This window comes from Bombus huntii, unplaced genomic scaffold, assembly GCF_024542735.1.
Source record: "Bombus huntii isolate Logan2020A unplaced genomic scaffold, iyBomHunt1.1 ctg00000107.1, whole genome shotgun sequence".
NCBI lineage: Eukaryota > Metazoa > Arthropoda > Insecta > Hymenoptera > Apidae > Bombus > Bombus huntii.
Genome location: NW_026099360.1, coordinates 85104 through 107575, shown reverse-complemented (window position 1 = coordinate 107575; position 22472 = coordinate 85104). Strand labels below are relative to the sequence as shown.

The following is a 22472-nucleotide window of genomic DNA, read 5'->3' as shown; positions in this document are numbered from 1 at the left end:
TTAGCATCAGTGGCTTGTTACTCAACGACTTTGCTAGTACTTTTTCAAACATAAAGTTAGTTTTCAATTAACACTTATACTAGAGGCGGAATTATAAATGCAAAATAATTGATAATACTAATTTATAAGTACCTAATTATTAGTATCTTAAAAAATATATTTATACAAAAATCACGATAATCATGAAAATGGGGAAATCCTATATTCTCGAATCAATTCACAATTTATTTTGCATATTAATTAGATTCCGCGCTCATCAGTACGTACTCACTGGCGACATCGAGAAAATTCCTGTATCGGCAATTCCTCGTACGACCAGAGGATCGGAAATATCAAAGGATATTATGGCGCAGCGCGAGTGGAGAAACAGAAACATATGAGCTTAACACCGTAATACTCTTATCATAGAAATAGAAGCAGTCCTCAATTCCCGCCCTCTAACTTCTATCTCCACCGATCCAAATGATCTCCTAGCCCTCACTCCCGGACATTTCCTCATTGGCGATTCATTAATGTGCTTACGTGATCGAGATTTCAGGGACATTCCATCGAACCGACTCTCCAAATGGCAGCATATCCAACAGCTTAAACAACATTTTTGGAACCGCTGGCATAAGGAGTATTTGAACGAGCTAACCAACCGCAATAAATGGAGCAAGGGTGGACACAGCATCCAAAAGGGCACAATCGTCATCCTCAGAGAGGACAACGTTCCCTCCATGCATTGGCCTCTGGGCCGAGTTATCAAGATTCATCCAGGCGCCGATGGTGTTGTCACGACCGGCATACTTCAAATCCGACGGACTGACGATAGAGATAAAGATGTGGCGGCACTCGGCGACAATGTATATCGCTGAAGTGCCTAATGAACCATCAACATCCCAACGGTCCTTCCACCGAAGGTTCTAGAAGAAAGAACACGTGGCAACGATCGCGGACGCCTAGCAAATGCATGGACGGTGGGGATGTTGAGGGATGACAAAAGAAAGTAATCGGATCCGATCGAAAGTAAAATCATAAGAGTCAGTCTTAGAAAGTCACGCCTAGAGTTCGGAAGTAAATTGTAAAGTGTATTGATGTTAGAAAAAAAATAAAGTTTTCTTTTTTTATTTTTTACCTCAAATTCCTTTTTTTATTTTGTTATTTTACGTGACATTTTGGCGATCCTGCCAGGATAGTGAAAAGTGTTTGTTCGGAAACCAAAAGACATTCATCATCTACGGAAGATCGAATTATTTGGGACTACGGTCATCCGCAACAACAAAGTAACTATCACGAACCAAGTGAAGTAACAATAAAAGGTAAACTGAATTCCTGTGTACGTTACCGTGAAAGAAAATTTAGCTTCAGTAGCCAAGACTCGTCTTCGTCTGAAAATTATAAATCAGCGCAATAATGTCTAAGGCAAACGAATCTCAAACTTCAACCTCAACTGACCCAATGTTGCGAGCAATATGGGACAGTATTCAAAAACAGAACGAGAACATTGCCCTTTTACGAGAGGAAATGTTACGTTTGTCTATGCAAAATGACGAAGAGAACAGACACAGGGCAGCAGAAATCGAGAATCTCGGGAAAACCGTCGCAGCGCTACGGACTGGGTTCGGATCCCCTGCGACCGATGAATTTGCTTCCATTATCACCGAAGACAATGAAAGTGCGTCGACAGCAATCAATCGTACTGTGAATATGGCAAAAGCACGCAAACTGTCAGGGTTAGCAGCTTCAGACACCCCACCTGTCCACCTCGACAGCGAACAACCCGAGGTGGAAGAAAGAGGCTATTTTTCGCCCGCTCCTCCCACTCTACGAGCTAAGGATGCAATACGCTACATCCCAACGCTCAACGGAGATGATGATGTAGGAGTTGAAGACTTCATCAAAGAAGTGAGAAGTATGAAGGATCGCTGTATGGAGCAAGATCTATTGCTAAAAGCAATAAAAGTGGAAAAAATCGTGGGGAAAGCAGCCCAAAGTATTCGCAACATTCCTATTGAGTGTTACAGTGATCTGTACGACGCACTGAGAAATAACTTAGCAGCACAAGTGACTTCGGATGAGTACCAAGAACAATTACGAGAGTTGAGACAGGGACGCGAGGAATCAGTGCAAAGTTTTAATATTCGGTTTAGAAGAATACTCAACCGTTTGCTGTACGCAGTAACCAATGAGTACCCACAACCACTAACACGTAAAATTATGACTGAAGAAATCACGAAGAAGACTGTTCGTGTGTACCTAAAGGGACTCAGACGCGACATAGGGCGAATACTATTAAGCAGTGAACCCTTGAATCTTCCGGAAGCTGAAAAAAAGGCAGCCGATGTAGAACGCTACTTGCGAGAAGAACGACAACCTAATTGGTCATGTAATCGCTTACCTTCGGTTAGTAATCGCCCCGACAACCAGCATATGCAGGTAAGACGATCTAATGTACCATCAAGATCGCCTAACACGCCAGTAGCTCAGAAACCTGCTACATTTAACCAAGTAGAAAATAGATCACCTGCTGAACGCGCACAGATGAAGTGCTTCAAGTGCGGAAAGCTGGGACACATTGCCAACAAGTGTCAAAATTTTCTACCACCGAGCCAGCGCGATCGACCACCCGCAAGAATTCAGGCAGTCCAGGAATGGGACGAAATACAAGAAACAACATCGAACCAGGAGATGGACGAACCGTACGAGACATACGAGTCAACATCGCCACGGGAAGATTACTCGCAATACCTTTGTCAACCCGAACCGAAGAGCGAGTATTTCTGGTCGACACAGGAGCAGGGATAAACCTGGTGAAACGTAACAAAACTGTCAACGCGATACAAATAGGGCCTAAACAAAAATTTTCTATGGGACGAGACAAGTACGAAACTAACGAATACGTAACGAAACGAATTTTTGGACAAAATCACATTTTTCACATAGTACCGAACAATTTCCCTATTATCGAAGACGGAATCATTGGGCTACCATGTTTAGAGAAGTATAACTATTCAATATCCAATGACAAAATCCGATTAAACGACAAAACCATTTTATTTCAGAAACCAATACATTTGACTCCTGGAGAAAACAGAGTTCAAACAATCTATTTGGAAGGCAAACCAACTAAAGTATGTTTTATCAACACTGGAGAGCAAAACGTTGAAATTTCTAGCAATATTCAAAATTCTCATGACTTTTCCAACGTATCAAAACTAAAAAGCCTAGTGAGAACAGATCACATTGAAAAACCAATCCGTGAATCCATCGAAAAGATTATCCTTCATTATATTGACATCTTTAATTTAGAAACCGATCTTTTACCCTGTACTAATTTAACTCAGCACACAATTTCGTTAACCAAAGACAAAATTATTAACACACGATCGTATAGACCACCGGAATGTCACCGTGACGAGATTTCGCGACAAATAGGAGACATGTTGAAGAAAAATATTATAGAAGAATCCGAATCCCCTTATAACTCTCCGGTATGGGTAGTTCCGAAAAAATTAGACGCCTCAGGAAAACAGAAATGGAGGATAGTTATCGATTTCAGGAAACTAAATGAACTCACAGAACAAGACGCTTACCCTTTACCTGATATAGACGACATTTTAACACAACTAGGAAACGCAAAATTCTTTTCGGCGCTTGATTTATCCTCAGGATTCCATCAAATTCCAATGAACGAGAAATCTAAAAAATATACCGCTTTTTCGACACCGCAAGGGCATTTTCATTTCAATCGAATGCCATTCGGACTTAAAAACGCACCCGCTACCTTTCAAAGATTAATGGACAGAGCCTTAGCTGGACTTGTAGGAAAATACTGCTTTGTTTATTTGGATGACATAGTGATATTCGGAAAAACGATTCAAGAACATAACGAAAACCTCGCGATAGTATTTCAGAGACTCAGAGAATTAGGACTTAAATTGCAACCGGACAAATGTGAATTCGTAAAACCGGAATTAGAATACTTAGGCCATGTAGTTTCATCCGAAGGAGTCAAACCAAACCCCAAGAAATTAGACGCTGTAAAAAACTTTCGATTACCCCGCAATGCCACGGACGTGAAATCATTCTTAGGTTTAGCAGGTTATTATCGCAAATTTATTCGAAACTTTTCCAAAATCGCGAAAAGCCTTACAGACTTAACAAAAAAGGACACACCATTCCATTGGACTGACAAACACCAGATTAGCTTTGATACTTTAAAAGACAAACTCTGTAATTTCCCAATATTAGCTTATCCAGACTTTAACAAAACCTTTACCTTAACTACCGACGCAAGTAACGAAGGACTAGGAGCAATACTGTCGCAAGACGGTCATCCTTGTTGTTACATTTCAAGAACACTGAATCCACCCGAACGAAACTATACCACGACAGAAAAGGAACTCTTAGCCATCGTATGGGCCGTGAAAAGATTAAGACAATATTTGTTAGGACGACGCTTCATTATTCGAACCGACCACCAAGCTCTTAAGTGGCTACACAATTGCAAAGACCCTTCTAGCAGACTGATTCGTTGGAGACTTAGACTCGAAGAATATGACTATGAAATCGAATATACAAAGGGTAAAGATAACACAGCTGCAGACGCTTTATCTAGAGTTCACGCAGTAACTCGCGACGAAGTAGTTAACCTCGACCTAGTAATTGATCACACTAATTCATTCAACGCATGGAAAGACAACAACGAGAATCCGAAACTCTTAGAAATTAAACCAAATGACCAAACATTTTACCAATTAACTCGAAACGACTTAGGAGAATACGACGAGACACTTTGGATCAGAAGACTTTACAAAATTCTTAAAGATACAACAAAAATCGGCATAGGAAATAACGACTTCACTGAATTAGAGAAAACACAGATTAAACTCATGCTAATATATTTTAACGACACGTACAAGAAAATTACTTATGCACCTAATCCCATCTTAAAACTAGACGAAAACGAAATAATACAAGCAATAAAGGAAAACCATAACGACACCGTAGGACATTTAGGGATACAGAAAACGTATCAACGGATCAAGGATAAATTCAAAATTTCCGGACTTTTAGAAAGAGTAGAAAACTTTGTGAAAACATGCGACACATGTCAAAAGGAGAAACTAACACGTATCAGACCCAAAGAATCCCCACAAATCTCAGACACGCCACTTAACCCTAACGACAAAATCGCTATGGACATCATAGGACCGATGACGAAAACCAAACGCGGAAACCAATACATACTTTCAATACACGATGAACTTACGAAATATCTGATACTAGTTCCCCTTAAAACGCAACGAACTGAATCCATAATTAACGCGCTCATTGAACACTATATTTACATATTTTCGGCACCAAAAACGATCCTAACAGATCAGGGACAAAATTTTGTTAGTGATTTAATGACGAAATTTGAAGAAGCTTTTAAAATCAAACACATCAAAACAACTTCATTTCACCCACAAAGTAACGGATCCCTCGAAAGAACGCATGCCTCAGTTAAAGATTTAATTCGTACTGCATTACACGACAATGACAAAGAATGGGATGAAGTACTTAATTTCATTTGTTTAGGGTACAACACCGCGAAACATGAAGGAACAGGATTCTCTCCCTTTGAATTGACCTTTGGGCGAAAAGCTAACTTACCTTCCGCAATATCCAAATTTCCCACACTTACCTATGATGATATGTACTCACTTTGGCAAAAACAGTTGAATAAATATTGGGAAACAGCTCACAAAACACTTATTCAGAATAAGCAACGATACAAGCGAGACCAAGAAAGAAAGATTGTTAAAACTCAGACTGTGTTTAGGAAAGGAGACTTTGTTTTAATTCACAACGACCATAAAAGAGATAAGTTGGACATTGAATGGTTAGGACCCTACAGAATTAACGATGTGAAAACTCCTTATTACATTATTTCTATCGACAATGCTAAGAAAAAGATACATGGTAACCGATTGAAAGCGTACTTTTTTCAGGATAATGCTGACCCTAGCACTAGTAACAATACCCTTAATTAGTTGCCTTAAATTCACGGGATAGGAATTACGCTTTGTAAACAAACCCAACCAATTCACGATCGAAAACTACAACATGATTACGCCTCTGAAATTATTAGCTTCTCGAACACTAACAAATATTGTAAAATTGCTATATTTAAGATTAACGAAATAACTTTTGTACCATAACATGCAGAAAATCAATTCATAGCGATTCCTGAAAAAAAAAGCATAAACATATCCTTTGATCTACATTTAAATAATTCCATTCTACTACGATCTTAGAGGACCAAGATCAATCTAACCAGGGGGGTATGTCACGACCGGCATACTTCAAATCCGACGGACTGACGATAGAGATAAAGATGTGGCGGCACTCGGCGACAATGTATATCGCTGAAGTGCCTAATGAACCATCAACATCCCAACGGTCCTTCCACCGAAGGTTCTAGAAGAAAGAACACGTGGCAACGATCGCGGACGCCTAGCAAATGCATGGACGGTGGGGATGTTGAGGGATGACAAAAGAAAGTAAGCGGATCCGATCGAAAGTAAAATCATAAGAGTCAGTCTTAGAAAGTCACGCCTAGAGTTCGGAAGTAAATTGTAAAGTGTATTGATGTTAGAAAAAAAATAAAGTTTTCTTTTTTTATTTTTTACCTCAAATTCCTTTTTTTATTTTGTTATTTTACGTGACAGTGTCATCCGGACAGCTACAGTTCAGACGGCAAAGAGCATTTTGGATCGGGGCGTCAAAAGGCTTGTCCCACTGCCAATTCAACCCGATCTCGAGAAACCCGAACAACTAGCCACCGAGACGAAATAAGATGGGAACTTCAACCACACCTCCCTAGTTTGATCGGTACCCTCTCAACGGGGGGAGAATGTTACGCCATGCGGCTTACCATAGGTCATATTCTTAACTATCGATCGCGGCACTATAATGTCGCAGACGGATCGTCGTGTCTGCCCGGCAAACAAACATTGTAGTGGCAAGCGCATGGTTCATTAAGCAGGGCGACTTCCAGAAACGTCGACTCGTGGCCCGTATTTTACCTCGCGTAAAAGAATGTGGCGTGATCCGAACGTAGTGGGGGTCGCCTTCCAGAAAAAACGAAAAAAATCGAAAGGCGTTCAGAACTTTTCGAGATGTCGAACCGTCAACACATGTGGTATGTCGCGCATTACTTATCAACCAAAACGCAGTTACATTTTTTTTGTTCCATTTATATCTTTCTAGTTAATAAGTTGTTGAAATAAACATTAATTTATTTGTGTTAATTCTGTGGAATTTCGTTGAACTACCCTTATTATCATAATCGAAATAAGGGGATCGATCAGTTCGTGGCGTCGATTATTTAATCGTAACGGGAACTTACAACTCTCGTTGACGTGCTATCTCGCGATCGCGTCTCTCCGCGAACGGTCGAAACAAAATGATTCACACTAAAAACTGTCCTGAATTCCTAAGAATTTATTTACCGCAAAACTGACAAAGTGTTTATTTAAAACATGAGGTTGAAGGTAGTCCTTTTCTTTCATTTCATTCATTTTCATTTTCTTTCTTAAGTATGGCTAACACAATATCTAATCAATTAAAATTTTATATTTTCACGTGAAAAGTTTCTTTAGATAATTATTATCAACATGATGACTAACTCTTACGGATTAATACGTGTCTGTAGGGCAATCCGGTGGACTTGATCGGCCTTTTACTTCGAAAGTTGAGTAATCGGTGTCGCTTTCTTACGCATCTTTGAACTGTATAAATGTTTTAAAATTGTTTGATCCAGAATGTACCACACCGGACAATCAAGAAGGCAGGTGCCTTGACTACAGAAAATGTAAACCTCTGCAAGAAATATGGCAGATACAGTACCGTACAGCCACCGATTTTTATAGACGATCAGTGTGCAGATACCAGGGCAATGTTACGATCGTTTGCTGTCCGAACGATCCAAACAAAGAGAAGAGAGAAATTTTAATAAAAACTGTGTATAAGTATAAGGCTTTGCGACCACCATACTGTGGTTTTAGCAACGTCTCTCATACCAGGGTGGTCGATGGTAAACCAGCTGAACTTGGTACGTTTTATGTCTTTCTTTCCGATTAATAATAAGCCATTTACTGCAAAGAATGAACTTTAAAGGCATTAAACAGCACATCAATGTACATTTCAATTAGACTAAATAATAATGCTATGATTTTATCGGTAGTAACTTTACTTATTAACTTGAATTATTTCTTTCTTTTACTTCATGTTAGGAAGAGTATCTTTTTGCTTGAAATAAAAAATTGATATAGGAGTAATAATATGGATAGAGATCAAAAACTGTTAGGGCAGAAATTACACGTTTGAACTTTATAGTTCAGTATAGTTCAAATAGAAATTATATAGAATTATTTAATAATTTGTATTCCACTGGAATAAAAATTTAATTTCTGTCTTTATCAAATCTCTATTTCAGAGTATTTGTACGTATGTACTTATCGTCTGCTGTATGATCGAATATCGAATAGGTAATAATCGTTGTTACCCGTTATGTGAGAAAAAATTATGTATATTCACAACTATGACTATTGCATTTTAGGCGCTTGGCCATGGATCGCTGCATTAGGTTTTCGTAATCCCCGAAACCCAGACAAACCACTATGGAAGTGCGGAGGTTCCCTGATATCGGCTAGGCATGTTTTGACCGCAGCACATTGTGCACATATGGATGGAATAGAAAACATACACAATCATAATATTGCCATTCTTAGATTGGTGGAGGAGGTGCCATTTTCGAGTAAGTCCTCAAATATATATATATATATATGCTATTGAGTATTACTGAAGTATCATATCCTGAAATTTCTTACTGTACACATATATTGTGTCATAAAGCGTGTATAATTCTTTCTCATACTTTTGGTCATTCGTTTCCTGCATTTTCATTTATTTTTTTATTTTTCAGGGTACGTATATCCCATTTGTACGAAAGAGCCCCTACGAAAGAGCAACTTCGTCGGCTATAACCCCCTTGTTGTTGGATCGGGAGCATTAAGATATAGTAAGTGATATCAATTTTATAATAAAATTAAATAGTTCCAGTCTTAAATATCTTTCTTATTTTCTTCGTAGGACGACCACGACGTAATGCATTAATGGAAGTACAAATGCCAGTGATTAAGAACGCCGAATGCAAAATAGCTTATTCCAAATTTCCTAATGCACCTGATATCACTGATGGTATAATATGCGCCGAACATGCTCAGGGTGGAGAGGATTCTTGTACGGTAATTAAGTTACAGAGTTACTACAAACTATACGGTATCTGAAGACACGTCGATTCGAATTAACATCAAATCGACGTCTTAAACATTAAAAATAATAGATAAACACAATTTAATAGTTTTGCCCACTTCTCACACCTCGTTATGGTATTTAATCTAATTTCCTTCTAATCTTAGTTTTGCTCAAAATACATATAACATGTACGTTATAAATTGGAGTATTTCAATACACAAATCAATAGAAGATTATTACTGTATATAAGTATAATTTCAATACAATTCGATCGATATATTTCAGTATCTTTGATTAAAAATTTAACGATCCTTTCAGGCTGACCGCGGCGGACCACTGCTGATACAACATGAATTAACCTCGTATTTAATAGGTATTGTGTCTTATGCTTATAAGTGCGGCACAGCTGGGTATCCCAGCGTTTACACTAGGGTCACATCGTACCTTGACTTCATTCTCCAAGCGATGCAATAATATGATATTACTGTTCCATAAATATCATTGTGTAAAAAACGTAAAGTTGGATTTTCTTATTGTGGAGATAAGAAACAGCTCAAATTTACATTGTTTTGTACGTTACAAATTATAGGCTTAAAATGTACGAAATGTAACTTTGAAACGACACTAATCTTTTACGCACGATAAACCTCCACGACTTAGGTATGTAAAGATGATAAACGTATATTAATTCTATAAATTTGGTAATAATAAACCAACTTTCTGAGAAGTTCTGTAAATTTCGTTTCTGTTGTATCAAGAGAATAATGGAATATTCCACTTAGATCGTATACTTCTTGTACGTACGTACAAAATTTTCCGGCTAATCTAAAACACTTCATAAGATAGAGAGCTTCTGGAAATTCGGACACAGAGAGTGCATAAAATACAAGATAAGTCTCGTGTCTTTCAAAATTATTTTTTATTCGCTAAAAACGTCCTGTGTACTCATGCAATCACATGCAACCTCGAAACTTCACTTATTTTTTATCACTTTCCAATTCAATACACAGTTTCAGCATTTTTGACTATATGTAAGAGAAATTTCCATTCAGCCAAAGGTGTACTTACAGATTATAGATTCCTATACGACTCTCAGTAAAAATTTATCCGCACTCCAGATAGTTAAAACTTCTGTCGACCGTATTGATCCATCTGCACTCTTCGTATGACGTCAATATCTGTTCAGTGCTGCTGCGCAGGTTTCTTTGTGTTACGTCAATTCGTTTGTGACCGTTGCGCGAGTAATGGCGCTTTGCAATGGTGATTTGCAGGAAAACAGTGCAGGATGCTGTGATTCGTTTCTTGTGGTCGGAGGTTATGTTTGATGCCTATATTTATCAAAGATTTAATGCACATTATGGAGAAAGTGTTTTGTCACGAAGTGTGTTTGAATGGGCACAAAAGTTCAAAGAAGATCGCACGAGTGTTATGAAAAAACAGCTGGACGCCCGTCCACATCCACGATGACAACATTGAACGTGCTCATGAACTTATGCTCTATGGAATAGACGAGTGACACTGGATAATGTGGCAAATCATTTGCAAATCAGCCACGGCTCTGCTTATGCAATAGTGCACGACAGATTTGGATTTTAAAAAGTTTGTGCGAGATGGATGCCGAAAAAGCTGATGAAAAGGTGAAGACCACGATGCATTCGTGGTTCGCAGCTCAGCCCAAAACATTTTTTAATGAGAAAATACAAAGGTCCTTCGGCAAATGGACAAAGTGTATACAGAAATCGAGTGATTATGTCAAAAAATGATGTATGTCTTTTTTGACAATTGCTTAAAATAAATTCTACACCGACAAAGCGGGTAACTTTTTACTCACCCTCGTAAGACACTTAAATTTCCAATCTATTATGATGAATAAAAGAGCTTATACTATTAAATCTAATTGTATTTTGTTGCATGAGAGTACACGTGTATGTGATGTACATTACCTTTATATCCCCTTGAACGCTTCAATATTGCGCATATATACTATATTTTGTACAGCTTCTATAAAATTTCGTATGTTTGTTTAGGCTGTTAATCTAGAGGCTGGAGTACAAAGAAGTGGCACAATGATGTGGGCTGATGACATTTATAATTATCAAGGAATCACCCCTACATTCGCTCAGGTATATATCGTTGACTATAACGTATTTAACATATATGATTGTTAGAATATTAATAATTAATTTTTAATTCTATCAGAATTTTAATGAAACTGTCCCTTGGGAAGGAAGAACTGATACCTTGATATCACGGTTTGTACATCCTATATATACGACAAATTTTAGAACATTATATAATGAAGAACCAGATCATTTTATCATTAGTTGTATGATAATACAACTTTTTCATGAATTCTTTTATTATAAAAATATTACTTCTAAAATCCCCGCTTTAAGGGACCAAATCACATGGCTAAAATTTTTAATCTTTTTGATAGATAGTCGCTGTTGATACTTAACCGAGTATGGTCATATAGTCGGATAAATAAAATTTCCATCCTTTCAAATATATATTATATTCGTCAGTGGTAAATGCACACACACACACACACACACACACACACACACACACACACACACACACACACACACACACACACACACACACTTTTCGGCTCACATACTCTGGCCTCTCGATTGCCACTCCTTGAAATATGAAACCGTACTTCTGTTTTGACGCTGCTTATCTTTTCTCGCGTCATTGTTACTAGGCGCTCTTGGATGTAAACAAACCACAAAAAGACGGCGTACACGGTGTTTTCTAATTTCAGCCGATCTCCAATCAAAGCTATTCTACGATATTACATTATCGTATAATAATAAGCTTTTAATCGTTTAATAATAACTCGTCAAGTAGAAATTCCACACGAAGCATTGTGAAGAATAATACTTGAAGAAGATCTATGTTCTTACGAGATTGGCTGTCTACAAGAACTTTGTTGGATAGATTGTATCGTTTGACGAAAATTTTATTGTTGAAAGTTAAGAAAGTTGGAAAGAAAACCCACGCTGTCTCGAAGATATCTTGTTTTTCAGATGCTATAAATTGACAAATAACTAAATATTAGTATTGACATTATTTGATGTCATATCTGACCTTAAAGTATAAATAAAATCAATCTAGGAATTAATGAAATTTCAAACATTTTTTCTAAGAAAACAGAAGTTTCGTTCCTCCTAATGAGTATCACATGATGCAATAGAAAAATAATTTGACATTGAAAATCGTGTCAAGATCAATTTCGAAGCTATAAAATCGTCTTAAAAAAACGCCGTGATAAAAAATTTTTTGACACCTTGTACAAAGGTGTATATCAACGTAAGTGTACCTGTATGTCTATATTCGAGGTTATTTATCTATTCAAGATAGCAAAGTAAAAATACTATATAGAGGATTTAATTAATGTGTATATCAACGTATGTATCACTATATATAATACAATAATATTCTCGATATACGTACACGCGTCATAGAAGGTCGTTCGGGGAAAAATGTTCATGACACCGATACAAAAGTATCATATGGAGGATTTAATTAATGTGTGGATCAACGTATATATCATTATATGTAATTATATCATTATTATCAATATTATATATAATTATTATATTGTTATTATCATTATATGTAATTATATCATTATATGTGCATTTGGCAAATATTATTTGACATCTGGAAGCGACATGTTATTTATCTATTCAAGATAGCAAAGTAGAAATAGCATATAGAGGATTTAATTAATGTGTGGATCAACGTATGTATCACTATATGTAACAATAATATTGACTGTATATGTACGTGTGTAATAAAAGATTTCCGGTTTACAATGTTTACGATACTGATATAAAAATACCATATAGAGGATTTAATTAACGTGTATATCTACGTATATATCATTATATGTAACAGTAACATTATGTGCATATGCGTATAATATTGGTTAAATGTGTTAAAGTGAAATGTTATTTACCTATTCAAGATAGCAAAGTAAACATACCATATAGAGGATTTACTACTGTTAACACTCGGTATTCTCGTATTCAAAGTATTTAACCAAATAATTTGGGAATCCAGCCTACGAGCTTGTATTTAATATGATTATATTTAATATAACAACTTTACTCAATATACGCGTAGGATTTTAAATGTCATGAGGGTTGCAGCGGACTCAATTTTAATGTACCACACTTATACGTTAAACGTTTTGCTCATTGGTGACCTTATCTTAATCTTTCTCTTCTGCTATGCGAGTGACACAGTAAGTTTGATAGTAATCGGAACACGCGATTTCTTTAAAACACAATCTTGTTTTCCGCCCGACGAACACGATACGAGACGAGAGAATGATTTATGAACGCGATTTTCGAGTGATTCTTTTCGACAACTATTAAGCTTCATTTATAGCAATAGTCACTACCATAATCATGGTCAATCGTGGATGACGCAGTTACGCATTAATTCACTTTAACAATCCTAAATAATGGTTAATATCATACTGTAAATGTACACGTTAAAATTACGCTAATGACAGTTGCCTCGTACAATTTGTTCATTTACTTTGCAACTACTTTGTACATTTACTTTGTCGTTCTATTAAATTTATACACAATAGTATTTATTCTCGTTTTAATTTAAAATGAAATATGTTATTGTATGAATAGCAGAATATTCAAATAATTGAAGCAACTTTTTGTCCTCTAATTAATGATTCTCATTTAAAAAAATTTAAGAATTTTAATCAAGAAGATTTTGAAGTCTCGATCTAAAATGACCAAGGATTGAAACAGAGAATATTTTGATGCCAACAAATACATATTCTTCAGATATGAAACAAATGTGATAATAAAAATCGATGTACATGAATGAATGTTGAAATATTGGAAAATTGTATAATTATATCCATTCTTTGTTGCGTTTAGATGTTTCAATTAATGTTTCATCAGAATTTTTATCGAATATTTTAGAGGTACTGGCTGTAAGGTTTTTTTTTTAAATTAAAATTAAAATTAAAATTAAATGTAAGAACAGATTCAAAGTATAACATTTAAAAATTTGTGGTTATAAAATTTACTTGTATGTCATAATTATGTAAGTGAATTAATCTCATAATTAATTAAATGAATTTATTCTATGTGAGTAAATTATATTTATCTATAATAAGTCTTAACTTATTATTAATAATCAGCTAACACTGCATAATACTAAGTAAAGTAACTGAAAATTCTCGACGTGAGAATTAATTATAATTTCAACAAGAAAATAAAAAAGAAAAGAAAAGAAAAGAAAAAAAAAATTCTATGTAAGTGATTGTTCTATGTAAGTAATTCTATGTAAGTGATTTGGGGCTCGGCCAGTACCTTGCCCTTCTTTGGGATATTCCGAATTATCTGTCCTCTCCGAGCTGCAAATCTGATATCTCAGATGTTAGGGAAACTCCCTGGCCGGTAAGGCACGATAGACAGATGAGATTAAACGGCTGGTGGAGAGGGCAATCATCAACAGAGGGTCACACCGTGCGGATACAATACTGGGGTCTCAATAAAATCTTACAACCGTGGTGTTCAGAACATCAAACTCTGTTTGCATACACCCGGTGCACATAAAGTGTCAAATTACACTAACACTGGATTTATTGAACCTCTTTCACCTTGACCAGTGGCTCTTTAGTTTATGATTTGCAACAGAATCCCTGCATCAACGCAGGTTCACGAAACATACAACTTCACGCACCAAATATCGATTACAGTCAATCGACACTAACAATCAATAATTTGTCTGCGAGATGCTCCTCTGGAAGTTTTAACTATATATATTCCGGTTTTAACTATATATATTTAACTATATATATTAACTATATATTTTCCCTAGGAACAGTAAGATTTTAACGATACAACTTTATCAAGAGATCTTAATGTCATAAACGGTATCGAAACTTCGTAATTAATATTGTTAAGGAAGAAAATATTGGTAATCTCCTCGAACGACGAGCGCTTGATATTCACAATTAGAACTCGATATCTTAGCTTCTTATAATATCCTAATAAAATGTTATTTATCGATTACAATTGTCCTGTCGTATTTTATTGTGTTTGCTTTATAAATGTGAACTTTATTCAAAAAGAGTTCATCGATATAACGGTATTGAAGAGAACTACTCGAGAAACTATATCTAGCGCTTGGATGGAGGGATTGCTTGCTTCTTACAATCGAATAATTGGAGTGTAACTAGAAACACGAACGTGTAGTTTAGCAATGGAGAAGAACTTTAGAACGACAGCAATTTTCTTCTTGTTTCTTTGAGAAAGGCACCGTTCATTTTATGTTTGACGAGAATGGGGTTGTTGGACGAATTTGATTAAAAAGGAAAGATCTTTAACAAATATTCTTCCCATTGATACATTCCTATATTTTTGATTTAATTATTTGAAAATGCAATTTTGCATATACCTATGTGCAATTATATACTATAATCGCAGGCGTTTCTTTAAACTGATGTACTATTGAAACAAGGCAAAATATCGTCAAATTCTTCTAGATTCAATTTCTCAAAAGAATGGCTCTATTGATTAACCAAACATAGTTCCCATAAGCATATACGTACTTCTCAGAAAAGATAGTTATATCTAGATCAATATTACCCCCACAGTGACCTATATGTCAAAGAAAAAAAAGACACATCAGGTATTAAATCATACTACTATTACGTCCACTATCTCTACAAATCCTCCACTCTTGGAAAAGTCTATCTTATTCAAACGTAACGTAACTCAAATTAAATCTTTTCCATCATCATAAATACGAAACATTTATAAAATTATCATCTTCGATTATTTACTCAACATCTAGCTAACAAAATCTTCTCCATCGCCGTACCCCTTAATCCTGACCGCGTACAATTAACGTATGAATAGTTAATTTATTGAAATTTAAACGACCATTTTACGCTACTTGTACTCGAATGATTTTAGGATCTTGCTGTATCTCTTGCACAGTGTTATACTGACAGGCGAGAAACATAGAAACGTAACTTCCGATCCACTGATTTACCCTAAACACACGATGATAGGTTATACGGTGGACGCAATACAGAAGCGTTTCCGATGCAATTCGAAGGTGCGTTGTTACAATGGAGTTCATCGATCCATAGTGACTATTTCCCCGCCAACTACAGCCTGTAATAACGGAATAGCTAATAAAGTATATCCTGTCGATTTAATCGTTACCCCCACGGTGCACCGCGCGCACGGAGATCGGATCGGTGATTTTCACGTGATGTTTCGCAAATCGTGAGGCGCTCGCGTGATTCGCGCGTTTTAAGCGTTCCCGCTCTTCCCGTCCGATAGAAAGAGAAAGGGAACAGGGGGTGGAAGGAAGAGGGAAGATACGTGATGCGGGTTCAACCTGCCGCGGGAACCTTTAAAGAAGGTCGGTGCAACGGGAGAGATGTAATTTTAATAAATTGGAGAACAAGTCATTGTAAAAGATTGATATTCAGATGTTGGAGATGCAGCAGATTTGCAACTCGCTGGAATTAAGTTAGTTAAGGTGTTGAAAACCTAACGTCTTTTCAAAGGCGTTTGCCGCGTTTCTTTTCAAATCAAAATACATACATACGATACGTACAATGTATGCGCCTAAAGTTTTAAAGTTAATTTCTATTCAAGGAATGGACTGTTTTATTATAGATTTAGGAAATTGAAAAGAAGCAATTGCTTGTTTCTAAGAAAGAATCGCGAGAAGTACAGTTAGAAACTGTATTGTGAATCACTTTTCCTGGTTTCCGTAACGAGGAAGTGAAAAAAAAAAACGCAGACAAGTCAGCGTTTACCGCAGCTAAATGGAAGATACGCAGGTACGAGTCGTTACAGTTTTGTCGTTGCAACGATTCCCGCTGCGTAATTTGATAATGAATAGTTGAAAAATAGCAGCGTTGTGTCCGTACTCTTTAATATCCCATTATATGGAAGTTAACGACCGGAAAATACACCGCTCGACTACTTGAAGGAAGTAGCTCATGAGCAAGTCTTTTGTATCCTCGCAATGGTATAATTCCTGTAACGTCTCGTTCTCGGAGGATTTATTTCGTTGATTTGTACTTGTTTATTGCTTTTGTGTTTTCATGAATGGAGCATGTCGCATGCGAATCGTAATATGGTTTTAATGGCGTTTCGACTTCAATGATATCAGCGGCTGATTGCGCTTCCCGTAAGAAGCTTCCAATCATTATGTATTTTAGGAACAACAAATAAGGATATTTAGAGAACGAATTAATTATTCAATTGTTCGCGCAAGAAATACCTGTCTCTTTTTCGAAAGTTATAAATGCTGTTTTCAAAGAGTTCCTTAGCTCACCATAAACCAGATAAGAATCTTTGGTTCCGTCTAGAAAAAGAAACCTTCAGATCAAACCGAAAGGGGTTCGGATTATATTTTCTAATCGTATTTGTATATTTCTTTTTACGGTCAGCTTGTCATCCACGTACAATCGAACAGAGAGTCCATTAATTATTTCCCTTCGACTTGTTTCAGGGGGAGCATCTCGGAAGCCATGCCGGCTGACGAGTTCGCTGGAAATCGAAACAGAAGCAAATCAAGACTGCAACCACCTTAACGAACCGCTATTATCACTGGCAAGGTCATCGGGCAGACCGGATCTAATCATGCTCACGCCGACCATGCTTCCTGTGCACTCGTTCCTCTTTCTTAACGACGTCAACCAGAAGATCGGGTGCTAAAAAATTCGAAATCGAGTTGATTGAAAATCTCAAGGAATATTAAAAAAAAAATACGAATAAACAATTTGATATAGAAATCATCCATTTTGGGCAAAGAAAAGAAACAATCAGAAAAAGGAATAACCACAGAAACTCTGAATTTCATTGCTTCCTAATGGTACTTCCTTGGATATTTTTACATTCTGGAGACGTGAACGAACTCTGAAAAACAGAAACGACTTCTATCGGATGATCGAAAGAACTACCTGGACACTGAGTATAATTATTCACACGTGCGGATGCCATTTCCGGCATGTTTCTCCATGAAGAAGGTCAGCTTCAGTTTTTGCCACTTGTAGATAGAAGTTGAAGTGGCGGACGTCTTAACGAGGTTGCTAGAATGTCAAAGAAATAGATGAGGGAAATATTATGAAGATATATTTAGGAATATCTAATTGAGCATTTAATTAAGAACTTAATCGAAAGACCAAAATAAGTTGGTTCTTGAGACCAAGTACCTATCTAAGTATAATAGTCTTTCGTACTTACGGTTTAGTGAGAGGACTCGAGTAAAACGATTACTCGTTAAAAGGAACAATAGAATAATCATGCCTCCGCAGACGGTGGTCTCTGCTTTCATGCCTCATCGCGGAGAATCTCAGCGAAAAAAGTGTCCCGAAGCGTGAGCTGAAAGGTGGCTATGTAGGCTGCCTAGTGAATGCCGTCGCCATGGTGGAGCTGGCGTGTAGCAACTCCCTAAGTCCAGGAACCTAATCCTGCGTCAGAAAGACAAAATTCGCTACGGAGAAAAGTAAACAAAAATATATATATAGGGAAGAAGAGACAAAGATTAAAGATTGTTAAGAATTAGAGGTAATTTAATGATAAAAGGGAGAAAGAATTGTGCAAAAATTCTACTGGGAAAGAAAAGAAAGAAGAAGCCTCCAACGAGAAAGACGTGCTCAGAAGCGAGTCCCGCGTAGCGCCATGTAGAGGAGCAGGAAGAAGCGCAGTTTTCCACTTAATTTAATCGTTTTACATAAAACATTTCAATCTTTTTTCTTCTAAATACTTTACCTATATTTCATCTGGCTGAATATTCCATATTTTTAAAGCTTGTTGATAATTACAAATACGTAATTATCATTCTGAAGCTAGAAATTTGAAATAAAATTGCTCAGCGCGAAAGGAAATAATTCAACGTTTTATATATAGCTGTTAAAATGATATAATAAGTTTCAATAAAATAGCTTCACTAAAATTTGTGGTTTTTTTCCTTTTCTATTTTTTTTTTTTTTTTTTGTTTTATGTGTTCAAGGGCGAACGTTCCCTCTCATTTCTTGTAAAGGGCTGACGATTCAGTGGATGGTCCGGGTAAATTTAAATTGTAAATGAACGCATTGCTGGTTTCAAGTAAAAGCCTGGATAAGAGCGGATATGGTATGAGAGTCTGTCGTGGAAAGGGGAACAGGCCGCTTTTATTTGTAAAGTTTGAATCTCCTCGATATTGAAGATGTTGAAGCTGCAAGTATGTATTTCATTTTAATCCATTCGAGACCGAGATTTAATTGTAAGACGATACCTAGGTGTCGGTACGATCTGAATGTTTAGTTAGAATGATTCTGTGTTTTACTCTCTCCAGGGTATCCTTTTCATACTTTGATTTTAAATCGACGACAATCTTGAATAGTATGCCTCATATTTTTAAAATATAAAATTATATACTACGTTATTCTATAATGTATTATGTACAGTTATATATATATATATATATATATATATATATATATATATATATATATATATATATATATATATATATATATAATAATTCTATATTGAAAAAAATATGAAATTAACATGATCTATACATTACTACATAAGTTATATATAAAATATGTATATTATACCCTTGCCTACTGACTGATATGAATTTCTTTCGGTCTCGAATGCGTTAAAAGAGAGCGCAAAGAAGTCGAAATTACTTATTGTAATTAGTAAAACGACCTGAGAGGCAGACAGATACAAGAAAGAAGGAATATTATATTAGCGGCATTATCATGTTTTTGCTCTCTTTAAGGCTTTCATCGAGACAGACAATCTACAGGTATTAATCGACCAATTTCTCCAAGCTGATAACTTCGAATTGATGTTTATATATAAGAAGTGTTATGTGTTAATCTGTCTAAATGTTTAAAAGGTGTTATAAATTAAATGTTGTTAAACGATACGTAATTGCGTTTTGATCGTAAATTTTACTATCAAAGGGTCTTTTATGTATGCGTGATCATTGTGAATTATTACAATTTATGTGATCGATATTAAAGGTGTTTAAAAGCATGTATTATTTTCTATATTATTATTCTCCTATATTATTATCCTATATTATTATAATATCCAATTACATGTTGATACACAAGATATACAGATTATTATTTATAACGTTTTGGTTTTCTTAATTGAGTCATTCATTTAGTACAAATGATAAGAAATTAGTAATAATTCACAAAAAAAGGATATCGTAGTAGAAATATTATAAAAAAACATTTTCTGTTTTAGTGTAGAGTTACTCCTTCTTACAGACAGTGTCGTACAAATCTGTACGTCTCTGAGAAAATGTAGGTATCTGAGCCCTTACTTCCTCAACAACTTTTAGATCTGATAGAAAAAAGAAACATACGAAGTAATAAGTAATGCTTACTAATAAATTCAACAAATACAGAGGAAGATGGCTAAATCGATAAATTAACGAGACTAAAAATTAATTACATCATGGATCTCTCGCTTTTAATTTTAAGCTGTAAATTACCGATATCGGTGACTGCCATATTCTCTTGAGTTTCCAAATCGTAAAGAATCTTTCCCCAGGGATTGGTCAACTGTGTATGTCCCCATGCGACGTAACTTGCTTAAGGAACACGAGCCGGTGATATGCAGGCAACGTATAATTGATTATCATTCGCTCTGAAACGCTGAAGTAATGACCAGTGCAGTGGTCCAGTGGTCATATTGAATGCCGCTGGATATATCAGCATTTGGCAACCTAACCCAGAGAAGCAGGAAATATGAAGCCACCGAATACCAATTAACTTCGTAGTTGCACGATTCACATTCCATCATTTCTGAATATGCGAGGACAGTCCTCTTATTGTGCTTTTAATTCTTTTATTTGTTTCATTTTCAGCAAATATACTGGTTTTTTAAATTAAGCTTCTTTTTATACAGAGTTACAGATTATATTAATTTTATATAGAATATATTTAAGAAAGATATTTAATTTTTTGCTAGTTAAGTATTGATCGATTAAGTTACTGTACCTTTGTTCCGATAAATGCGTGCCATTTCCTCGAATCTAATATCATAGCAAATGCCAATACCTATTTTGCAGCCCTTCACATCGAACGTCGTTAGGGAGTTACCAGGACTGAGTGAATCACTCTCTCGAAAAGTAATCTTATTAGGAATGTCGATGTCGAATAGATGTACCTAATAACATAAAAATGTAGTCGCTAATTCTATTGCTGCAACTTTTGTAATTTAATATCAAAGTTACCAACTCCTAAACTTTAATTATTTTTTATTTAATAACTGACAGCGTTTTTATCACTTTCTTTTATTAAAAAATCCTATCATTTAATAATGTTTAAAAAGGAGAAAAAATAAGTATAATAATATTTTAAGTATGTGAAAAATTTATACAACACAAACACATTACAACAAAAATGGGCGTTTCCCGTATCATAACGTATTTTATAAACCGTAAATTATAGAATTGGTTATAGTATACGTATGTACATATGTATATTCCTAAATTATTCCTAGATAGAGTCACTTTCTTCGCCCCAATATTTTCAAATTCAAAGCCATAAAGGAATATATTACTTACCTTTCGGTGTTTTGCTATCAAAGTTCCATCGGGACCCCAAATAGTACAGGTATTGTACAATTTATCGCCCCCTATTTCAGGCATCGTACCACCAACTACATAGATGTTGTTTTCTTTAGCTGCGTTCGATGAAGCAACGCTCGTTTCACCATCAGGAATACTCTCGGCGTATTTTGGAAAGTACTCTGCATTGCAATATTTCAATTAATGAAGAATAACTGTCTTTTGTTCCAACCATAAATTAAATTGAAATGTTTGTCAGTTTTTTATTTTTTAAATTATTAAAATAACTAAGTTTTATATTTCGACTTAATTAAATATGCAATTACTTAGCTAATAGTATATATAATAAATTGTTTCTACAGGTTCAAAATGAAAAATGAATATTTAGAAATATTTAATTACGACAATGCTATTTGTGTTAGCATCAGTGGCTTGTTACTCAACGACTTTGCTAGTACTTTTTCAAACATAAAGTTAGTTTTCAATTAACACTTATACTAGAGGCGGAATTATAAATGCAAAATAATTGATAATACTAATTTATAAGTACCTAATTATTAGTATCTTAAAAAATATATTTA

At 35.6% G+C, this 22472-nt stretch overlaps 2 protein-coding genes and 1 long non-coding RNA gene across 3 annotated transcripts; 1 reads left to right on the top strand and 2 right to left on the bottom strand.

Annotated features, from left to right (window-relative positions):
• The first annotated feature begins 6693 nt into the window (after window positions 1-6693).
• LOC126876937 (venom serine protease Bi-VSP-like) lies at window positions 6694-11814 on the top strand. Its single transcript, XM_050639807.1, has 7 exons — window positions 6694-7171; window positions 8591-8788; window positions 8957-9052; window positions 9124-9278; window positions 9607-9661; window positions 11316-11411; window positions 11488-11814. The coding sequence occupies exons 1-6, from the start codon at window positions 7069-7071 to the stop codon at window positions 11321-11323; spliced, it is 615 nt and encodes a 204-aa protein (XP_050495764.1). The 5' UTR covers window positions 6694-7068; the 3' UTR covers window positions 11324-11411; window positions 11488-11814.
• A 20-nt stretch (window positions 11815-11834) lies between these two features.
• On the bottom strand, window positions 11835-22067 carry LOC126876945 (omega-amidase NIT2-A-like). The gene is made up of 3 exons (XM_050639823.1): window positions 21889-22067; window positions 21320-21488; window positions 11835-12326 (listed from the first exon to the last, which is right to left on the bottom strand). Exons 1-3 carry the CDS (start codon window positions 21970-21972, stop codon window positions 12115-12117), a joined length of 465 nt encoding a protein of 154 aa, XP_050495780.1. The 5' UTR covers window positions 21973-22067; the 3' UTR covers window positions 11835-12114.
• On the bottom strand, window positions 16760-19793 carry LOC126876952 (uncharacterized). The gene is made up of 2 exons (XR_007694632.1): window positions 17772-19793; window positions 16760-17670 (listed from the first exon to the last, which is right to left on the bottom strand). It is a non-coding gene; the product is annotated as an uncharacterized LOC126876952 (long non-coding RNA).
• Window positions 22068-22472: the final 405 nt, after the last annotated feature.